Raw genomic sequence first — 18929 nt, forward strand, 5'->3', positions numbered from 1 at the left:
TGATTTCGATTTGTCCTTTCACTTTAAATTACACAGCGATTATATGGGCTACTTTCATTACTTGTGGGCAGGTGGCTTAGGGGATGGAGTGGATCGTTCCCCATCCAGATCTATGGTTTGATCCCCTCTCCTCTATTTTGCATCTTAAAGTGTCCTTAGACAAGACACTGAACCACAAATGTGCCAGCAGTGTGCACTGTATGAATGTATGTGTGAATGGCTTATTGGCAAAACTGAACTGTAAAGAGCTTTGAGAGGTTGAAGATTAGAAAATCTCTATATTAATACAGCTCACTCGTGAAATGTTAACTTTTTTATCTTTTTCATCAAAGAGACGGGGAAAAACTTATAAAGCGCTTTCTTACCAAATCTAGTTTAAGCATGAGGGAAAGATGAATAATTACGTGAAAGTTAAATCAGGTTATATACGTAATAGCAGATTTAAATTCAAATTCAGCCTCATATTTAAAAAGATAAGAGGAGTTTTCATCCAAGTGCGTTTGCTCATAATATCCATCCATCAATCCATTATCTATACCCCTTGTCTTTTGAGGGTCTGAGGGGCGGCCGGAGCCAATCCCAGGTGACATTGTGTGAGAGGCGGGGTACATCCTGGATGGGTCACCATGGTATCGCAGGGTCGACATATCACATTCAGAGCTCTCACATTCATAGCTACAGACAATTTAGAGTCTCCAGTTAATCTTAACCCTATCAACATGCACTGTGGGAAGAAACCCGGAGAAAACCCACACAAATATATATAAACTAAATATATTTCTTATTTTCACATCACTAGGCATCAAGTGATACATGGCATCAGCTGACCACCGTGACATTAGTGATGCTGCACCACATCACTGGGTATATGGCCACTGTCACTGCACAGGTCAAAGCTGTCTTCAGCCTCAGCACTTCATTTCCCTTCATTAGGCCGTCTCTCTGTAAAGCTGTCCACAAGGATTTGACATCAATTCTAATTTGTTGCACTTTGAAGTCTCATTAATTCACAATTACAGGGAGAAAAAGCTGGGGAGAGGAGGATGGAGAGGGCAGCGAGGACGAGTGGGCATACAGGAGAGAGGCGCTAAAGTAAACCGCAGCGGTGCAGTCGTGTGGTACAGAAAATATTGGTTTCTGAAAGCTGATTGTGATCTTTTTTGGCTAAAGATGCACACAACTGATATTTTGTGCAGTTATCTTTTGTCATTCACAAAATAAATGACACTAATGACACTGTGGCTGAATGGAAAATGAAACTCATTCATACTTGGGTGCAATTCAATCCAATATTATTTTCAAGCAAACCAAGTCCCATCAGAGGTGGAGCACAATGAAAGGTAGGCTTTCTAATAAAAAGCTGATCCCCGTGTTGTGACTACATCCTGTCCACAGAGGAGGGATTGGGGGGGTGAAATAAAAGATGTGCTGGGCTATTGTGAAGGGGAATTATTGAGTCACATCCAACATCACGACGAACACGGTACAAAGATTACTGTGCTGTTAAGAAGAGTGAGAGGAGAGAGGTTCATGCACAGGGCTTAGGACTGAGTGATGAGAACAGATATGCAAAGAAGTTCATCTTCTTTGCAATGAGACTGGAAGCTCACACTGCACAGCATCTAATAGAGGTTGACCTTTGCGATGTAGAGCTAATCATTTGCTGCAGAATCCGACTGACTGCAGGGTTTAGTCTTAGACTTGATTGTCTGAAATTGGAACAAGCCAGAGCACAAACGTACACTTAAAATATGCAAGCTTTGGTATTTTACTGTTTGAGCCAGAAAAAGCCGCTTTCACATTTTCCAAAAACATTTTGAACCTTCACCCTGAATTTGAGTGACTGACAATGAAGGTGTCAGTTTGCCACAAAATTAATACAAACACTTTCATGTGCTATACAACTGCCACAGTTGATCACAGCATTTATAGGTCAAGGGGTAGAGTGCTAGTCCCAGTGTGCATCACAGATTTTTTTTTTTCCACTTTAAAATGATTTAAAACTCATTTTGATGGTACACCAACTTATAGTTGAAATAATGGCATCTCTGGTATTGCCACAGTGCTCCCTGAACACCTGGAGCTGCATGGTGTGACTCTGGTGTACCGTGCAGGAACATTCGCAACATGCTTTACGGTAAACGTCACACACCAGCAACCAGAGCTGGAACTATGAACTGGAATTTGCAGCTTGTCAGAAAACTTAAACTCTGTATTCTGGTATCAAACCGACTTTGAATCATTGGCAAAAGCTAAAAGATGCAGGACAGATGCCAACCTGGATATATTTTTCACATTTATACTAACTTTTGGCAACTGGGCAACAGAAGAGACAGAAGGTTAGGTTTCTTAGTTTGCTGGTTACTTTTTGAACTGCTAATAGAGAAATGCACAAATTGCAGCTGTGGATAAGGATAAGACTCAAACCACAACTTCTATTTACAACAGTAATTATACCTCCCACCTGTAGGGGGAGCCTGGGTGTACCTGAGAGCAATATTTCCATCATGCTTTAATTTTTTACTTTTGTGTTTAAAAAGATTATTATTTGTAGTAGATTGTAACATTTTGTGAGACACAGCTCAGGGAAATCCCTTATGCACTAATGAGTCTTCTGCTGCTTTAATAAGTCTTAACACATTGTTGCAGTGGACACCATTTAGCTGTAAGTGATTTGTTTTATCACACTCTGTGCTGTCCATAAAATGATGCACAGTGATTCAGAATATGGAGTATCCTGAATTGAGCAGCTGCTAAAATGGTCTTTGTATTTAAGCATTTTTCAGTAATTTCAGCATCATGTAGAAAAGCTTTAATAATACTAGAATATTGTGAGTGTAAAAGCAGATTTATTGATTTGTTATTTGTTGAAGCTTATGGTGAAATCTTAAAAAGGCCTAACAAAGAACAAAAATAGTAACAGTGTTGACGTGATATTTTCGTCGTGGTTCATAGTTAACAGAGGTTTTGAGTCTTATGTCTCTTTGTGTCCCAGCACAGCGTCGTAGATCTTCCCGGTCAGACGATGCTGGATGTTGGTGAAGCCGGCAGCTGCCAGCAGGGCAGTGTACTGGGCAGCTGTCCTCTCTCTGCCCTCCGTCTGCACCAGCATGTTCAGGGAGTAGAGCTGCACCGTGAGCGGGCCAGAGCCGTCCTCATGGAGCAACGCCTCCACCAGCAATACACCGCCTCCTGCAGGATGAACCAAAAGGTCTCAGCCTTGTTTTTTTTCTCTCCATACCATCAAAACAATACGTTTTAAATCATCAAATAATGACAGACCTTTGGGTCATACTTGCACAATCAATCGATTGTTAATTGGGAGAATTGCGTATTCTGTTATGTTAAATTAAGATTTCTATGAGAAATGTGTTTCTTTCTTTGTCTTTCTTCCACATACACAGACACATGGGAGGGTTTTCTGCCTCCTGATAGCATCTGCTGCTATTGAATGTGCGAGTCAGTCAGAAGGGCAGATTTTTCTGGGATCAGCTGCATTGTGGGATACAATCTGCCATCTCAATACAAGGAAAGGAAAGAAAAAAAAAGTACTCGGCCCTTTAACACGCTCACACAAACACACAGACCTGGTTTGCAGGCTTCATAGACTCTGCTGAGAAGCTCTATGCAGCGTTCGTCCGTCCAGTCGTGGAGGATTCTGGCAAGGACATAGAGGTCAGCCTCCGACAGGGGGTCTTTGAAGAAGTCCCCTACATGCACACACACACAGACACACACACAATTCAATGCATTCTTAAGACGCTGCTGTATTTGATTATTTCATGTAATTATTAATTCTGTTGACAAGTCTTCCAGTAATAAGACAATGATTCTGTTAGTGCTCAAACATAATTACTACAAAGAGTTGATGTGATGTCTGCTGCAATCAAATGATGTCAAATGCATGTGACCCAACAGATGAAACATATTTCCATCAGCAGTGAACTAGTTAAGTCATAAAAGGTTTGATTTTAAGGAGGCTGGTTGGTGGTGTGTATGAGTCGCCTCAGGCTTATCCAGAAAACAGACAAATGGTGCCCCATTCTCCCCACCTGCCCACCAGCAACCTTGGATGCAAGCAGGTCAGTATAAAACCCCAAGGACCAGGGCCACAGTCACAGGAATGACAAAGTGAATCTGGCTGTAAACTGAAACACCAGCTTCCTCGATGAATCCACCATGCTCGCCCATGAAGCTCCCTCTGCATTGCCTAACGAGCGGCACATGAACATGGAGACATGGCATAAGAAGTGGCTCTGTTGCATTGGACTGACATGACGCCACCGGCCTGGTTCCTTTGAAAGCAATTTTCCATCCTCTGGGGTGCGTTCTCTGCTCCGCCTCAGGCATTTGTAACAGCTTTGATTTCCAGTGCAAACACGTCAGCACGAAGCATTTTTGCAGTCACCGCCATGCTCCAACTGAAGACACCTGCCTGTCCCGAGGGGTCTCAAGGAGAGTTGCCCAGTTTTCATCTACCAAATCCACCCACCGCCATTTTGCTGCCCTTTCTCGAGCACAGCCTCAAATTGGCTTCAGTAAAAGCGAATCGTGGACATTGGTTCCCATCTCTGTCACGACCGCTTGGAGCAGAAGAGTTGCCTGAGAGAATCTGCTCATTTAAACTGCAGCTAGTGTAGCCAACTCAGGGAGAGTTCCATGTTTCAATGCAACAGCTTTGGATGCCCCATGGACTTGGTTCCCCTCCTTCCAGGAACTGGCGGGCTCTCTTGGATTTGGCTCAAACTGTCACGATTCTGCACTGCATCGTTTTGGACTCCCGAAAGAGTCTTATGGTTTTATTTTATAATTTATCTTTATGTTTTAATTTTTTGTGTACCTTGTCGTCTGGACTGTTTTCTGTGATGTACACCCTTCCTTGTGTGTCTCTGCCTCAGTTCTTGTGATCCCTCATGTACATCTTGACATTCTCTTTACTTCCCGTTCCACCTGCATCTTGTTGTTGCTCACTTATTCTTGTGTTTCCCGCCCTTTTGGTCGACTGCACCTGTCCTAATATGTGTCACCTGTGTTCAATGATCCTTTCCTCTCTTGCGTATATTCACTCTGTTTCTCTTTGTCAGTCTGTTAACACCTATGGATTTTCCTTGCGTTTCACTTTAACATGCCTTGAGCTACTCCCTTCTGCTACTGGCTTGTTTTGGAGTTTGCTTATCTGCTTTCTTAAAATTTCATGCATTAAACCAGAATTGTTGAGTGTAATTTGCATTTGGGTCCTCATCCGTTTTCTGGACAAACATTCATTTCGACTCAAGAATTGATTCGTTTTTGGGGTCAAGGTCACTGTGACCTTACAATGGATATTTTTGGCTATAGCTCAAGAATTCATAGGTTTATTATGAAAAAAACATAATATCTTGTATTAGATTTCTTTGTTATTATGTCTTTGTTATTACGTTATCATGTTTTCATTTCCTAGAGTAGATGAAAAAGTTCTAATTTTGCTAAATGTATTAAAATAGTTAGTAATGGGTAGTCTAGAAAATTGCAGGTATTCCTATTAATGCAAACATTTTTTAGTGTGTGTGTGCGTGCGTGCACACGTGTGTGTGTGTAGAGGTGAACTTGAACCAGCTGTATACGATTATAAATGTCAAGTGCTTTCACCCAGTTGTAAAGATGTATATACCTTCGTGGAAGCTTATCCTCAGGTCGGCCTCGCTGACAAAGTGCTCCCTCGACGTACGCACTACCTTGGGGAGGTCAAAGATCGTTACAGTGCATTCTGGGTAGGCTGACGTGCACTGTTTGGCTAATGCTCCACTGCAGCCTAGAGAGGGAGGGAGCGAGAGAGAATTACTTTTAGTTACAGCACAATGAATACACAGAGCCTTCGCTAACAAGGTAGTGCATCACTCACTCACACGCTTTCAGGTATGTCCTCATTATTTATTTGCATGATTTGTAATCAGTTTTATGAGGCAGCTTTGTGGATATTGTTCATCTACATTCATGCCAATAAGCCAGAGTGAATTGAACTGAAGGTAGTGACAGAGAGACAGACGCTTTATATAGAAGCAGAGCTGCTGTCTAGGAATCCTATTAGGAAATCTAATCCAAGGAAAAGTAAATACACACACGAACACGCCCACATACAACTTGATTTGATTATCAGGATAAAAATGATTTCATGTGCATCTGAGGAGGAACCCCCACATTGGAACGCAGTTGAAAATCCTTGTGTTAAGCCATGCCAACATTATCGCTCTAGTGAAGGAAAGGTCAACATGTCCATCAGTTGGTCATCGCAATTCTTTGCTCGACACTGAAATAACTGAAACATGTTGATGCTCAGACTCTTTGGAGCACGCCAACATTAGCAGGAAATTCACGACATAGGATCTTCATTTAAATTCATCAGATTCAAATTCACACCAGTGGAGGCAATTATAATGGGGAGTAGACACAAAGGATCTCGTCTTTTCAGCGTCAAATCAACATGTCACATTAACACATTTATAAAGGGAGGGAGAAACAAACTTCAGACCTTGCCAGTAGTAAATATTGTCATGACCTTTTGTATGGACACTTCTGGTTCCTAGAAAGAGGAGTTGCAACAACTTTTGTGAACCTTTCACTTTCCCTCTAGCGCCATCAACAGGTCAAAATTTGCCCAACACTTTCGGTTTTGACCAAGTGCCTGCAAATTAGCAAATCCCAGCATGCAAAAATGCTTCACATAATGGCAAAGCTAAACATCAACATGCTAGCATTATAATTATGTGCTTGTTAGAGCTCTGACAAGAGCATTTAGTTCAGCCAAATGACTGTAAATAAAAAGTGGATGACTTGATGGCTCCACAAAAGTGAAGCTAAAACATCTTGATTGCCCCCTGGTGGCTGACTGCAGTATAGGTACACCTTTTCCATGTTATTAGATAGAAAAGTACAAAGTAAAACACCAAATAAAATGTTTTATCCAAAGATAGTTTATGTCATTTTATGTAGTTTTTGATCAGTGTGTCTTCTATGTTCATGTTTTAAATTAAGTTTGTATTTAATTACTTATTTTATGCCAATTAAATGGGATGAGACAATGAGTGACAGCTGGGACAGAGTTGTGATTGGTAAAGCAGGTTTATCAGTGAGACCTAGATACCACAGCTCCCCTCTGTGGTCGACACTGTGCACACTGGTTCCAAATGACGCCACTAGAAAAAGATGGCAGCACCCAGATCAAAGATATGATGGCTTAATTTTTGTTCAGTGGTAGAAGGCATAGTTATGTAAATGGAAAATAGAGCATTGAAATGAGCAAACCATGACCACACGTGTCTGTGAGGGCGGACATTTGGATTCAGCAAGAACATATGAAACTTTGAATTTGATCATTTGGCAGCGTTATCATTGTTCATGCCTCATGAAGCAAAATTAATTAAAATCAGAGAAAGTGAGATAAAGATAGTGACAGTGAGAAAAGGAGAGATGAGGAGGAGAGCAGTGGATGAAGAATGAATGGAACAGAGTGATAGAGAGGCAGTGAGGTGGAATACAGGATCATAGCATATCTGACTTAGACAAACCTACAAAGTGTGTAGGAGGAGACTGCCTCGCCCTGTAGTGCCTTCTTCCTAACATGACCTGCAGCTACTCCATCAGCCAGTATTCTTACATGACCTTTTTCTCTCTCACACACACACACACTCTCTGTGGCTCTTACATCAAACAGGGGTCAGCGGAGGATGAAAATCAAAGAGCAGCAATATAGGTAAACCAAACACAACACGCTGTACAAGACCCTGAGCTCACCCACCTGCCTCACTTTGGTAATGAAACTGTTTGATGGGAGGTTTGTGATTCTTAAAGTGCAACTGCATTACACTTGTTTTTTTCTTTTTTCTTATTTCAGTCTTTTGTCTGTATATTATTTGATCCATAGTCGTGTGCATATTCAGAATGTATGTAAGGTCATTAGGAATTGCCCCTTAAACATTAAAATACTTCAATTTTAACTATATTTCGCTTAAGTATATTTTACTTTAGTCTGACAATATAAACATTCTACATTTTGAGCTATTCTGTTCAATTTGATTACATTTTTATTTTATATAACATTAATACTGCGTAGATCACATGTTCTTCTTTACAGCACATTGACACCTACGTTGGCTCTAATTATCACAAATACTCTTAACAAATTCATCTGCATCTTCTACATGTACAGCTCAGCTTTTCCACACAAAGATTTTTCATTTTTTGCATCTGGTGTGTGTCATAAACATCAACACCCCGACTCACTGTGAATCCTGCGAGGATCTCCTGCTGTGTTCTCACATCAGCTCGTCTGGACTTTCTGCAGACTTTATACTAGGGGCCCAGGTGGAGAAAGTCTGCGGAAACGCCAAAGGCTCTCACTTCTACATTTGTGCTCAAAGTGGCAGCCCCTGCAGAAGATCTCTGGATTTCATTACATGTCTGAAATCAGCTACAGTAAAGTCTGGACCTCACAAAATTACAGCCAAAACCAACATTTCCCACAACGAGCAAACAGTTTAGCAACTGTGGAGCTAAACATTTTTTTGCTTTAATGGGAATTCAATGTGGGCGCCCATCTGCCTCGACCAGTTGGGGTGAGAGGAGAAAAATAGGGGAGAGGAGAGATGGGTGGAAAAGCAGAGAGAGAGGTGGGGAGAGAAGGGGGGGGGGGGGGGGGGGGGGGGGGGGGGGCTTTGTGGAGGGTTTTACATATATTAAACTTTTTTCACAGCTTTGTTCAATAACCGTAGCAACATGAAGCAAATAGCCGTTTACATTAAAAAAACATTATGCGTCAGAACCATGAATATCCTTAGTTAATGTAACCTTTAAGCTGATGATATATTTTTAAACCTGTTCCACTGAGGTGTGAGTGAAATGTCACATTACAATTTCCTTCACTATATACAAGGTTGCTGTGTTGTGGCTGGATCAATGTGAATGATTTAGATTTTGAATGTGGACTCAGACTTGGACTGAAGTCAGCCGGTTGGCAGTGAATTGGACAGACTGAGGACAGAGAGACAGAGCACCTGCACAGCAGGTGTGTTCAGACACAACAGATGTTGTGTGAGAGACACACAAGTGTTAATGGGACAGGGCAGTCACGCCCTTCACCCTCCAGCTGTCCACTTGCACACACTTTATTTTGGGTGATGCGCCGTCATGCATAAACATGAGCAGTCAACACCATGTTGAGACAGTCACAGAGAGGGGAAGAAAGAAGACAGGACGGATGTGTGCACGCCTGTGAATGTGTGGCTTCACAGCGCCTCTATGTGGTCAAGTGAGGCATCATCGTGGATGTAATGCTGTGAACTCACTGTTTCTAACATGACTGAAAACAAAGTAGATGATGTAGTTTTTAAATTATTAAAATGTAGAGAAATCAAGACATTTTTCTAGGCTTTTTATTGATTTTGTTGTTAAAGTCATTCAGTCTAATTATAGGATCTGTACAACGCCTGCATCTCAACCTTTAAACCTGATTTAATGTAAAAAATACTGAATTTTCATAGGTCATCTATTAGCTCATTTTAAACGTGATCATCACTGAGCATAGTGTTGTGTGGATACAGCTACAGACTAAATTAATTGTATTTAATAAATGTCATCACCCATTATCTACTAGTTTGGGCCAGTTGAGAGAAACAGAGACACGGTTAAGTTTTCAGAATTCATGATGAGATAAAATGAGAAGCTCAACATTTCTCTGACAAAAGCCTCTTTCCTTATTCCTATCGTGAAGTTTTCAGCAGCAGATAAAAACTTCTTTTGACAGAAGATTAATTTTCATCTTTTTTCATCCCTTCTTTTTGATCCTGCTCTGTTCTTGGCTTGTCTCTACATTTCTCTGGAAGCCCTGCCATCGCATTGCAGAGTTCATGTCATGTTTGTTCTTTCTGGGATTTTTTTCCCCTCATGCTTTTTGCTTTCAGGTGTCAAGCATTTTGTGAGGAAGGTGCTGTTCAAACACGTTTTATAAATAAATCTGACTCGACTGAGCTTAACGTGGAGAACAGTGATGAAAGCTACCTGTTTTAGGTTTAAGTATCCACAGAGGACTGACTTAAGCTGCAATATTTCATTGCAAGCAGACTTGAACGAAGCATTAATATGCAGAAAGTTACATGTTGCTGGTGATAGGGTATTAACATCACTATCAGGCTGTGCAAGAAAAAAGAATCTCATTAAACTGGTAAGAAAATATGTCCACATTAATGCAAATTTATTACAAAAAAAGATTAATTTCAATGTCCACACCGAAATGCCTTCATTCTCCTCGCTGTCAGACTACAAACCTAGAATGGCACATCCCTCTGCCAAGGCCCAACAGTCCCTTTAAATTCAATCAGGCTGCACCATATTGCACACTTTCTCCCCATCAAGATTTACCAGATGTTAAAAAACGCAACGTCAAAGAAGGTATAAAAAAATCCACACCAAAATGTTATCAGTTCTTCCCTGTCCCATACCACATCCTGCTAACAGGTTTCCTATAAATCCATTCAGTTGTTTTAGTGTAATCTTGTTCAAACAAACCAACCTTTGCAGAGGAAACAGCTATTATCTGGTCAGAATTTTTCAGATAAGCACCTCTTGTGTTCTGTTGCAGCTTACAAGGACTATAAAATATTGATACTTTGCCATTTATGTTACCTGTTTACCCTGTTGGCTGAATATAATCAATTTAATTACATCATGAAAGGGTGACGACAATAGAATAAAATACAGCTGCAGAAAAAAAAAAAAATAATCAAAAGACCAATCCAGATTTGTTTTAAAATCTGCATCTTTACATCCACAGCAGCCTTTTCATTCCAGTGTCTGTTAAATGTGGAATATTGGACAAATGTTGTCAGCAGTTTAAAGAATAGAACAAATATGTTTGTTTTAATTACCAGAGAAACTGATAATCTTGCCGTGGTTTGTTCATTTATATTCCAGAGCTGTAGAAAGTGAGCATTAACTTTAACCGTTGTATTTATTCAAATCGGAAGGAAAATATTCAAATACATAATTGTTTCATATGTGTATCATAATGTAACAGTGACAAGGGGGGTGTGACTGGTTAACAAGGGACTCTCCAGGTGGAGCTGACTTTGTTGTTGTGATGGTTGACTGATTTACTAAGAGCCATTTACTCACAGAGGCTGGGGGCAATACTATGAAAAAGGTCACTATTGATGCTGTGCCTTTTTATTTAATTTACACACACACACTCTACTGTAATGTGTATGGCCAGCTGTTAGTTAACACGACACCAACAATTTTAAATGTTAATGACTGTGAACCCACAACCTAATGGAAATTACATGTGATGACTGGATAAACACACACACTCTCAAACTTACCTCCGAGGTCACAGATAACCTTGAAGGGCGAAAGGTCAAAGGCCCTGACCACATCTTTACCGCAGATGTTCCAAATGGAGTTCATCAGCTGCATGAATTTCACCATCTCGTCGTCACACCTGCACACACAGTATGTATACGAGTCATTTTTATTTTGTCCTTTCTTTCAGCCATGTCTTTCTCTAATGTGGCTGTTCTCTGTCAGCGGTCAAATAAGGGACAACTGGTTCCATAGAAAACAAACACAGTTAGAAGAGTGCCTCTTCTCATATGCACACTTTAAACCCTGTGGTGATGCTTGCATGTGTGGTGTGAGTAGTGATTTTCCATGAGTGTGACACAGACAGACAGACACACACAGCTAGAATGTGTTTATTCAAACCCTCACTTCACTGTAGCAGATACATGAGCTGACTTCAGGTTGCGCAAAGCTCCACAAGAACTTTGAAAGTGACTCATTGCTGCGGCTTCAGACTGATTACATCAGAAGCGAAAAGATGAAACGACCGTGAGGCCAAACATCGGACTGTCAGCTTAAATCTGACAATTATTATAAGTTCTAAGTTACTGAATGCCCCCCCAAGGACCACAGCTGCAGCCATTTTTGTCCACCATGAAGCACATTTTAATGCATGCCATATTTTCCAATTAGCAGTCACTACATGCTCATCTATTCTGTTTCACCCTGTCTCACACTCATGGACGATCACTCAAACCCCACACACACCGCACAGTGGTTGCATTCCTCCAACAACCTTTGCAGGTTCAGACTCCAAACATTTTTTTCCAGATTCATTGGAGGTCACCGTGGCCTTTAACCATCTAAATCAAATCAGTTAATCTGTAGTTCTAGGTTAAGTCCCTCAAAATGTGTTCCTGCAAATATTGCGTTCACAAGAATGAAACTTGTTTTGTGAGGTCACATCAACTTTGACCTATATATGAAAACAAAATTCTAATCTGTTCATTTTTGAACTAAATATGAGAAAATGGAGGACCAGAGTGACAAGACAAGTTTATTCATTCCTTTGTGTCTTTTCCCTCCTGGACAACAGTAAAAGACTATTTGTCTTGTCTTCAGCTGGTGCAGAATGTCCATGCTCACATTTAAACACCAAGCGTCTGACTGATATATCTACAATGGCTTCCAGTTAAATTAAGGATCGATTTTTAAAGATTCTTTTCATAAAAACCTTTGAAGCTCATCACAGTCTTGCCCTCAGTTATATTATGGAGCCAACTCCCTTTGCTCCAAGCCACAATCCAAGATCTTCCAAACTGCTCAAAGGTTCCAAATCAAGGCTGGTGACTATGGGTGACCAGGCTTTTTCCATCACGGTCCTGATGCCCTTGGTTCAGTTCAGGCTTGCCAGATGTCTACCTGTTTTTAAATCATAACTTGACTTGCGGTGATGTCGACCACATGGTTTTCAAATTTAAAGTTAAAATTGTGATTCTAAACCCAATGACTTTCAGTTTCTACAATGACAAAAGGCAGTAGTGTTAAAATGCTGTTTGATGGATGTTTGTCAGTAAACATGATTTATATCATTTCTGTGAGTATAAAATTGTATAATAATCACCAAAATTATGTATTATGGAGATTGGTATAAATACATAGAGTACGCTTTACAGCATATAACTCATGTTTCATAATCAGAATTAAGATTTTATCAGTGTAGGATTTAAATTTCCTACTGTGCAGTGCCTTGAAATCTCAAAACCTCTAAATCCTCTCTGCTGCCAGTTTCCTCTCCAAATCTCTTCTGCTTTCTTGACTATGAGAATTTGAGCTGTAGATGGGACTTGGCTGTAAATTATTCAGGTGCAGTACAAGGCTGGTTAAATGGCAATGAGTAAACAGGAGCCTGAGTCATCCAGCCAGCTTTGACTCATCCTACACCAAGGATGCTGTGAAGGTTTTCACTGGTTGTTTCCCCCTCTTTACTAATTTGCCTGTGGTATTCACAGGGGAAATCAGCAGCGACAAACAACTGCTTCCCCACATTGAATCAATTGTGCACAGGTGTAGATTTTTTTGTTTTCTTGTGGGGTATTTTCCTCCGCACTTGGGTGTATTACATTGTGTGCTTGGTTTGTATTTTGAACTTTCTCGTTTTGCATACATCTTTTTTTAATGAGGCCCTTTTCTGTGAGATCAGCAGCTGCTTTTTAAAAGAACACGAGAACAAAAATCTAAATGGAAAAACAGAAATACAGCGTTACATGCACAAGCCCCAACAATCAGCGGCATACAAAAACCTAAATTGCACATGTGAAAATTAGAAGTTGACTAAATGCAATGGAGAACACATGTAGAGACATTCCACATTTTTCTATTTTCCTATTCCACTGGAGGGGGGTGAAAGCTCAGATTAGCTACATCAAATAGGAGCTAATTCATATGGTACATCTGCACACTGGTTCCGGTGCATTTCGTTTTATGATCGAGACAATGGAAATGTGCACTTCAACATCTGTTTCATCTTCCGTTCTCCTTTCATCAGCTTACAATAGTTTTTGCAAATCATGTCGTAATGAGGACAAGAAAAGAAGTGTCTCCACCATGTTTCAGTTTTGACGGACTCTGCACCTTTGAGTCAGGCAGGGCTCCACAGCACAGGGTAGGCCAATCAAAATCTTTTAGCAAACAAAGTGGGAAACTTTGGAGCGTGTGACCTCTGAAAACTGCAGATCAGCGAAGTGTTAAAACTGTGGGCACCAGATACTATAAACACATGAGACCTCAAGGACAATGGCAGATGTATTCTTGCTCTCTGCCCCGAGTTTTCTCACATCACTGCCCACACACCCTCTGCCTCCTAATCAATCCCACAAGTCCGTTCTTTTTAAGAGGGAAGAGAGAAGAGATTGACAGGCCAGCTTAAGATGGAGACAGGAAGGGAATGAAAATGAGAAAGAAAAAGTGTGTGTGTGAGAGACAAAGACAGCTTCTTACCTGTAGAGAGCTTCAAACAGGTCCTTAGAGCCAACTCCAAAGGCCTTTTCATACTGGTTTCTTCCCTCTCTGGGACATGAAGAAAGAAAAACACATCTGTGACTTCAGAGAATTTTAATTAAATTGATTTCCTGGCCACTTGCACCTTCACTATAATTACCTCTTGCCCAACCCAAGTTTTCACCTAAAGATTTCATGTTTTACATTGTGTGGACTTTATGTGTCCTCATAGACACGTCCCAATGTATAAATGGATTCTGGTCCCCATAACATGAGTAATACCTGCAACACACACACACACACACACACACACACACACACACACACACACACACACACACACACACACACACACACACACACACACACACACACACACACACACACACACACACACACACACACACACACACACACACACACACACACACACAAGAGATAACCTAAATGATGACCTGAATAGTGATGGTTTTAAAATGTGCTTCAGCTTTCTAAGCTACAGTTGAAGTAGCTGTCATCAGCTGTGTTAATATAGATTCACATATGTACACTACCTTACACAGATTAATTAGTAATCTACATTAAGATGCCTTTATCCTTCAGATATCCTCTGCACCGACGTCCGTATCAGTGATTCTCTCAGAAGGACTTTTCTTGTCAGCCTCGGTGAATCCAGTGCTGCTGTGTGAGAGGAGCTGGACTGATCATCCTCCCTCAGACATAACAATGAGACTATAATCAATCTTCAAACAGAAGGATCCATGTCTTCTGTGCTGAATCTAACCTGCAGCCCCTCGCTGTGCAACTGTGATTATTCTTTACTTAGCTGGTTCCCTTAACTGGAGAATATCAATTCTGTTACTGTGGCATTAATGTCTTTTATTATGACAGTCATCATTCATTTGTATGTTGCTGCTTTTTACAAAGAGTAATGTAAACGTAAGCATTTCATTTCACTTGAGTTATTTCTTGTAAATTGAAAATATCTATTGGGAACTCTGGGTCAGTGATGGCAGAGATGGACAATAAAACAATATCAAGACATAATATAAGTTTCATTAATAGCAATATAACAAAGGATTTGTATATTTAAAACCACAATTTTTTAAATTGAAATAAATAATGTGACATTTATTTTTATAATCATAAACAACTCATATGAACCTTTTTTATCTTGAAATCATTTGTGGCCATATCACACAGCCCCATTTCCTTACATTTCCTAGTCATTATTACAATAACGTGAAATTTCAAATGTTCAAATTCTTTCTTTGAGTTTATAACTCTTGTTTTGACATAACTTTTTAAAACATATTTCTTATATATTCAATATATCAAATAATTGACCTGTCAAAAAAAACAGAATAGTAAAAACCTCATCACTGATGAGGAAGAAGGGTAAAGATGTGCTAAAATAAAAATCATAGCAATGTTGCCCACAAATATATATATATAAATATATAAGTGTATCCAGGTTAAATTAAAAATTAACTTTATCAATGAACCTTTTACACACTATTAGATATAAGTATGTAATATTTAAAAACCAGCCAGGTCAGCACATCTCAACATGAATACTAAATAAACTTGTTCTAGCATGAAATGTTTCCAGACTTCATCTGGGCTGTGCTCTGTAAACCTACCTGACAGCATCAGTCAGGTAGTGCCAGCAGAAGTAGATGGTTCTGGAGCTGTACTGGATGGACTGGAAGAGAGAGACAGGACTGGAGCGGGTCAGGTAAACTCTGGCCTGCTCTGTGTTACTGTAGAGCACTGGAGCAGGTGGGGGGAGAGGAGGAGGAGGAGGAGAGACAGAGGAGTGACTATGAATGAATGACTCCATGTGATAGTACAGAGATTGACTGGACGTGGAAGACAAAAGATACATGATGGAAAATAAAACTGTCAATATTATCAGAGCTCATGTGGTAGAAAGAGCTGCAGATGTGTTAATGTGTTTGTATCTCTGACCTCGTCCATCGTCCTGGTGTGTGTTGAGCAGCTGAAGGCCCGTGCAGGCAGCCAGCAGCCTCTCTGTGCCATCCAGACTGGCTCCCACCGCCTGACTAATCTCCTCCACAGACAGGGGGCGCTCTGCAGCCAGCAACACATCGAACACACCGAGCTCACAGGCCGCAAACAGAGTCTGGACCAGAGAGAGAGGAGTTCAGTGGAGTAGAGTTGTCTTGAGTAGATAACATTCATGTAACACAACGCCTGCATGTATTCGATTCTGTTTGTCGACACTTCCATGTTTACAATACGACAATTATATTAGGATGCATCTAGTTACAAAACCGCAACAGTTTCTTCCCTTGTTTTTAATCACACTGCAAAAACGACAATAAGTAACTATCATTTACGGTAAAATGTTATAAAGTCATACGGCGTTGTGATGCCCCACACGCAAACACACAGAGAACCTTAGGAACCTTTTTCCTTTTTTGCACACACACAACATGCACATACATACATGCAACAAGTAAATAACTGGACACAGATGGTTTTTTGTGTAACACTCAGTTTTATTAGCAGGCTTTGACAATGGTTGTACACATTTAGTTAGCTTTTTGTCAAGGTTGCTGTATTCATCTCATTAACTAATTTAATGAATGAGTTATCAGTACCTGGAGTTTGGTGCTGGGGTCCTCTGGCCGACAAAGAGAGATCAAACAGCAGCAGACAGGCCTAAATGCTGTTGATTGCTAATTGGACTGCACCATGTTCCTCATACTCAAGGGGAGGGACAGTGATTACGACTTGGAGTTTTGTTATTAATTCTTTGACAGCTGTGTTTTAATATAAATGTTAAATTATTGTACCTTTGTTGATCTCAGGTAGTATTATATGGGCATGTTTTGTGGTTATTAAAGTTTGTTTAAATGTTAGTATGTCTTAGTCTGCACACCTCTGTGTTTGAATGGCCTGATCAGCCACCATGTCTCAGCTTGTGGTTTGTGTTGTTCAGTTCTTTTTTTTCTTCATATTTCTGCCTTTTTTTTTAAAGAAAAAAAAAAAGATTTTCAGAAATCAACCTTTGTCTCTCTTGTCTACCTGCTCGGTCCCTGACAGACCTGCTGACACATCATATTTAAATAACCATTAATCATGTTCTGCACATTATGTCTTTACACCTCAGCTTTATTGTACAACATATTTTACAATGTATAACATGTTTAGGTTTAATGTGTAATTTACTGGTGAATCTAAATCTAAATTGACTAAAAACCTTAAAAACATAATTCAACAATATATATAATGGATGTGTTTTAAAGATAGAATCCTGATGGCTTTGTCCTTGAGCTACTGCTGCAGGGTCAATTAATCTAGTTAAAACTACACTATGTTACTTTTACAGAGCAACAGCGCCCTCTGCAGCCATTCATTCTGTGCTCTGTGTCTGAGTGGTTTCCATGTAGAGAAAAAAAACAATCAATGTGTTGAGTGAAGCTCAGACTTCATGGTCCCACTCACTGAACTGAAACACAAACAAACGGTGGATATTCCTCACGATTCCTTGCTGCCTGGAACCAGAAATGCTGCCAATGTAACAAATACACCAAACTCTGTAATGATTTCTTCATATTTTAAAAGTGTTCTCTGTAAATATTGGAAGCAAACACTGTTTTTTAATGTCTTATTAACTGATCTTCAGTTCAGCGTTACTCTTGGACTTGCTGGACCTGATTCTGACATGTTAAGCTGTGACTGTCAGTCACTTCCACACTGCATGCTCACGCTCTAGTTTCATAGAGCAAGAATGGACACTCAGGGATAGTTCACTACTTCAAATCAGTGAGCCATCCAATTCATTTTAATGGAGCTATTTTAAGTTAAAACAAAAAAGAAAGAAAAAGTCTATAGGCCTTCTTCACAACAGGTAATATGACCCTTCATAGTAGGAAAAGTAAATAGTAAAAAGTAATTAATAATGAGTTTCTTCATGCTGCTTCCTTCTGTTGCTCTGGGACACTTGAACAGAATGGAGCCATTGTTTCTGGTTTTAGTAACACCTTCACTTTTCCTGTTGTGAGAAACACTTGCTCTACTCCAACAGTAACATTCAATTGAGGACAGGTTAGCTAAAATATCCACCATGGAGGTGTGTGCACACTTTGCATGTGCATGTTACCTTTGAGACAAGAAATCCTTCCATGTATTCCAGTATTTTTCTGGGATATGTGTCGGCAGTAGACATCCCCTCGGTGGAAGTCATCTCCTGACTTTCAGCCATGGCCTCAGCTTCGACAGGACACCCCGAAAAGAAACAAGTTGGGATTTTTCCAACTTCCCTTCAAGTCTGTCTCTCTGGACTCCAGGTGAGAGTGTGAACGACAGTGAAGACGAAAGCAGGGTAAAGCTACAGAAAGTGCCCACCAAGCTGCAGCAGAGTCAGAGTAGCAGTGGGCTAAGCCGATTACAGCCAGATAACCCAGATTAGAGCAGGGGTTCGGTCTGTGTTAGACAAAGAAATAACTCTGGGGCAATACACTGCCGCCTTGTTCATTATTACTCAGAGGGGGCTTTTCACTCACTCTCATACCAGACACTGTGTCCTGCAAAGTTTTTGTGACCTCAAAAACATGATCACAATGAGGAATAGTCAAAGCTCTGAGGGG

The 18929-nt window shown here is 40.3% G+C and overlaps 1 protein-coding gene across 1 annotated transcript; it reads right to left on the minus strand.

Annotated features, from left to right (window-relative positions):
- Nucleotides 1–2829: 2829 nt before the first annotated feature.
- Nucleotides 2830–18669, minus strand: asmt (acetylserotonin O-methyltransferase). Its single transcript, XM_020089726.2, has 8 exons — nt 18443–18669; nt 16282–16456; nt 15954–16083; nt 14311–14379; nt 11352–11470; nt 5651–5791; nt 3588–3710; nt 2830–3192 (listed from the first exon to the last, which is right to left on the minus strand). Exons 1-8 carry the CDS (start codon nt 18542–18544, stop codon nt 2975–2977), a joined length of 1077 nt encoding a protein of 358 aa, XP_019945285.2. The 5' UTR covers nt 18545–18669; the 3' UTR covers nt 2830–2974.
- Between the last annotated feature and the right edge of the window lie 260 nt (nt 18670–18929).

This window comes from Paralichthys olivaceus, chromosome 10 (assembly GCF_024713975.1).
Source record: "Paralichthys olivaceus isolate ysfri-2021 chromosome 10, ASM2471397v2, whole genome shotgun sequence".
Classification (NCBI taxonomy): Eukaryota; Metazoa; Chordata; class Actinopteri; order Pleuronectiformes; family Paralichthyidae; genus Paralichthys; species Paralichthys olivaceus.

Bases quoted from the DNA above. Each gene is read 5' to 3' on its own strand.
- asmt (XM_020089726.2), bottom strand. From the start codon at position 18,544: ATGGCTGAAAGTCAGGAGATGACTTCCACCGAGGGGATGTCTACTGCC. The intron at 16,457-18,442 runs GTAACATGCACA...TCTCTGGTCCAG, and splicing joins AAGGATTTCTTGTCTCAAAG to ACTCTGTTTGCGGCCTGTGA. The intron at 14,380-15,953 runs GTAGGTTTACAG...TTCATGTCCCAG, and splicing joins TACCTGACTGATGCTGTCAG to AGAGGGAAGAAACCAGTATG.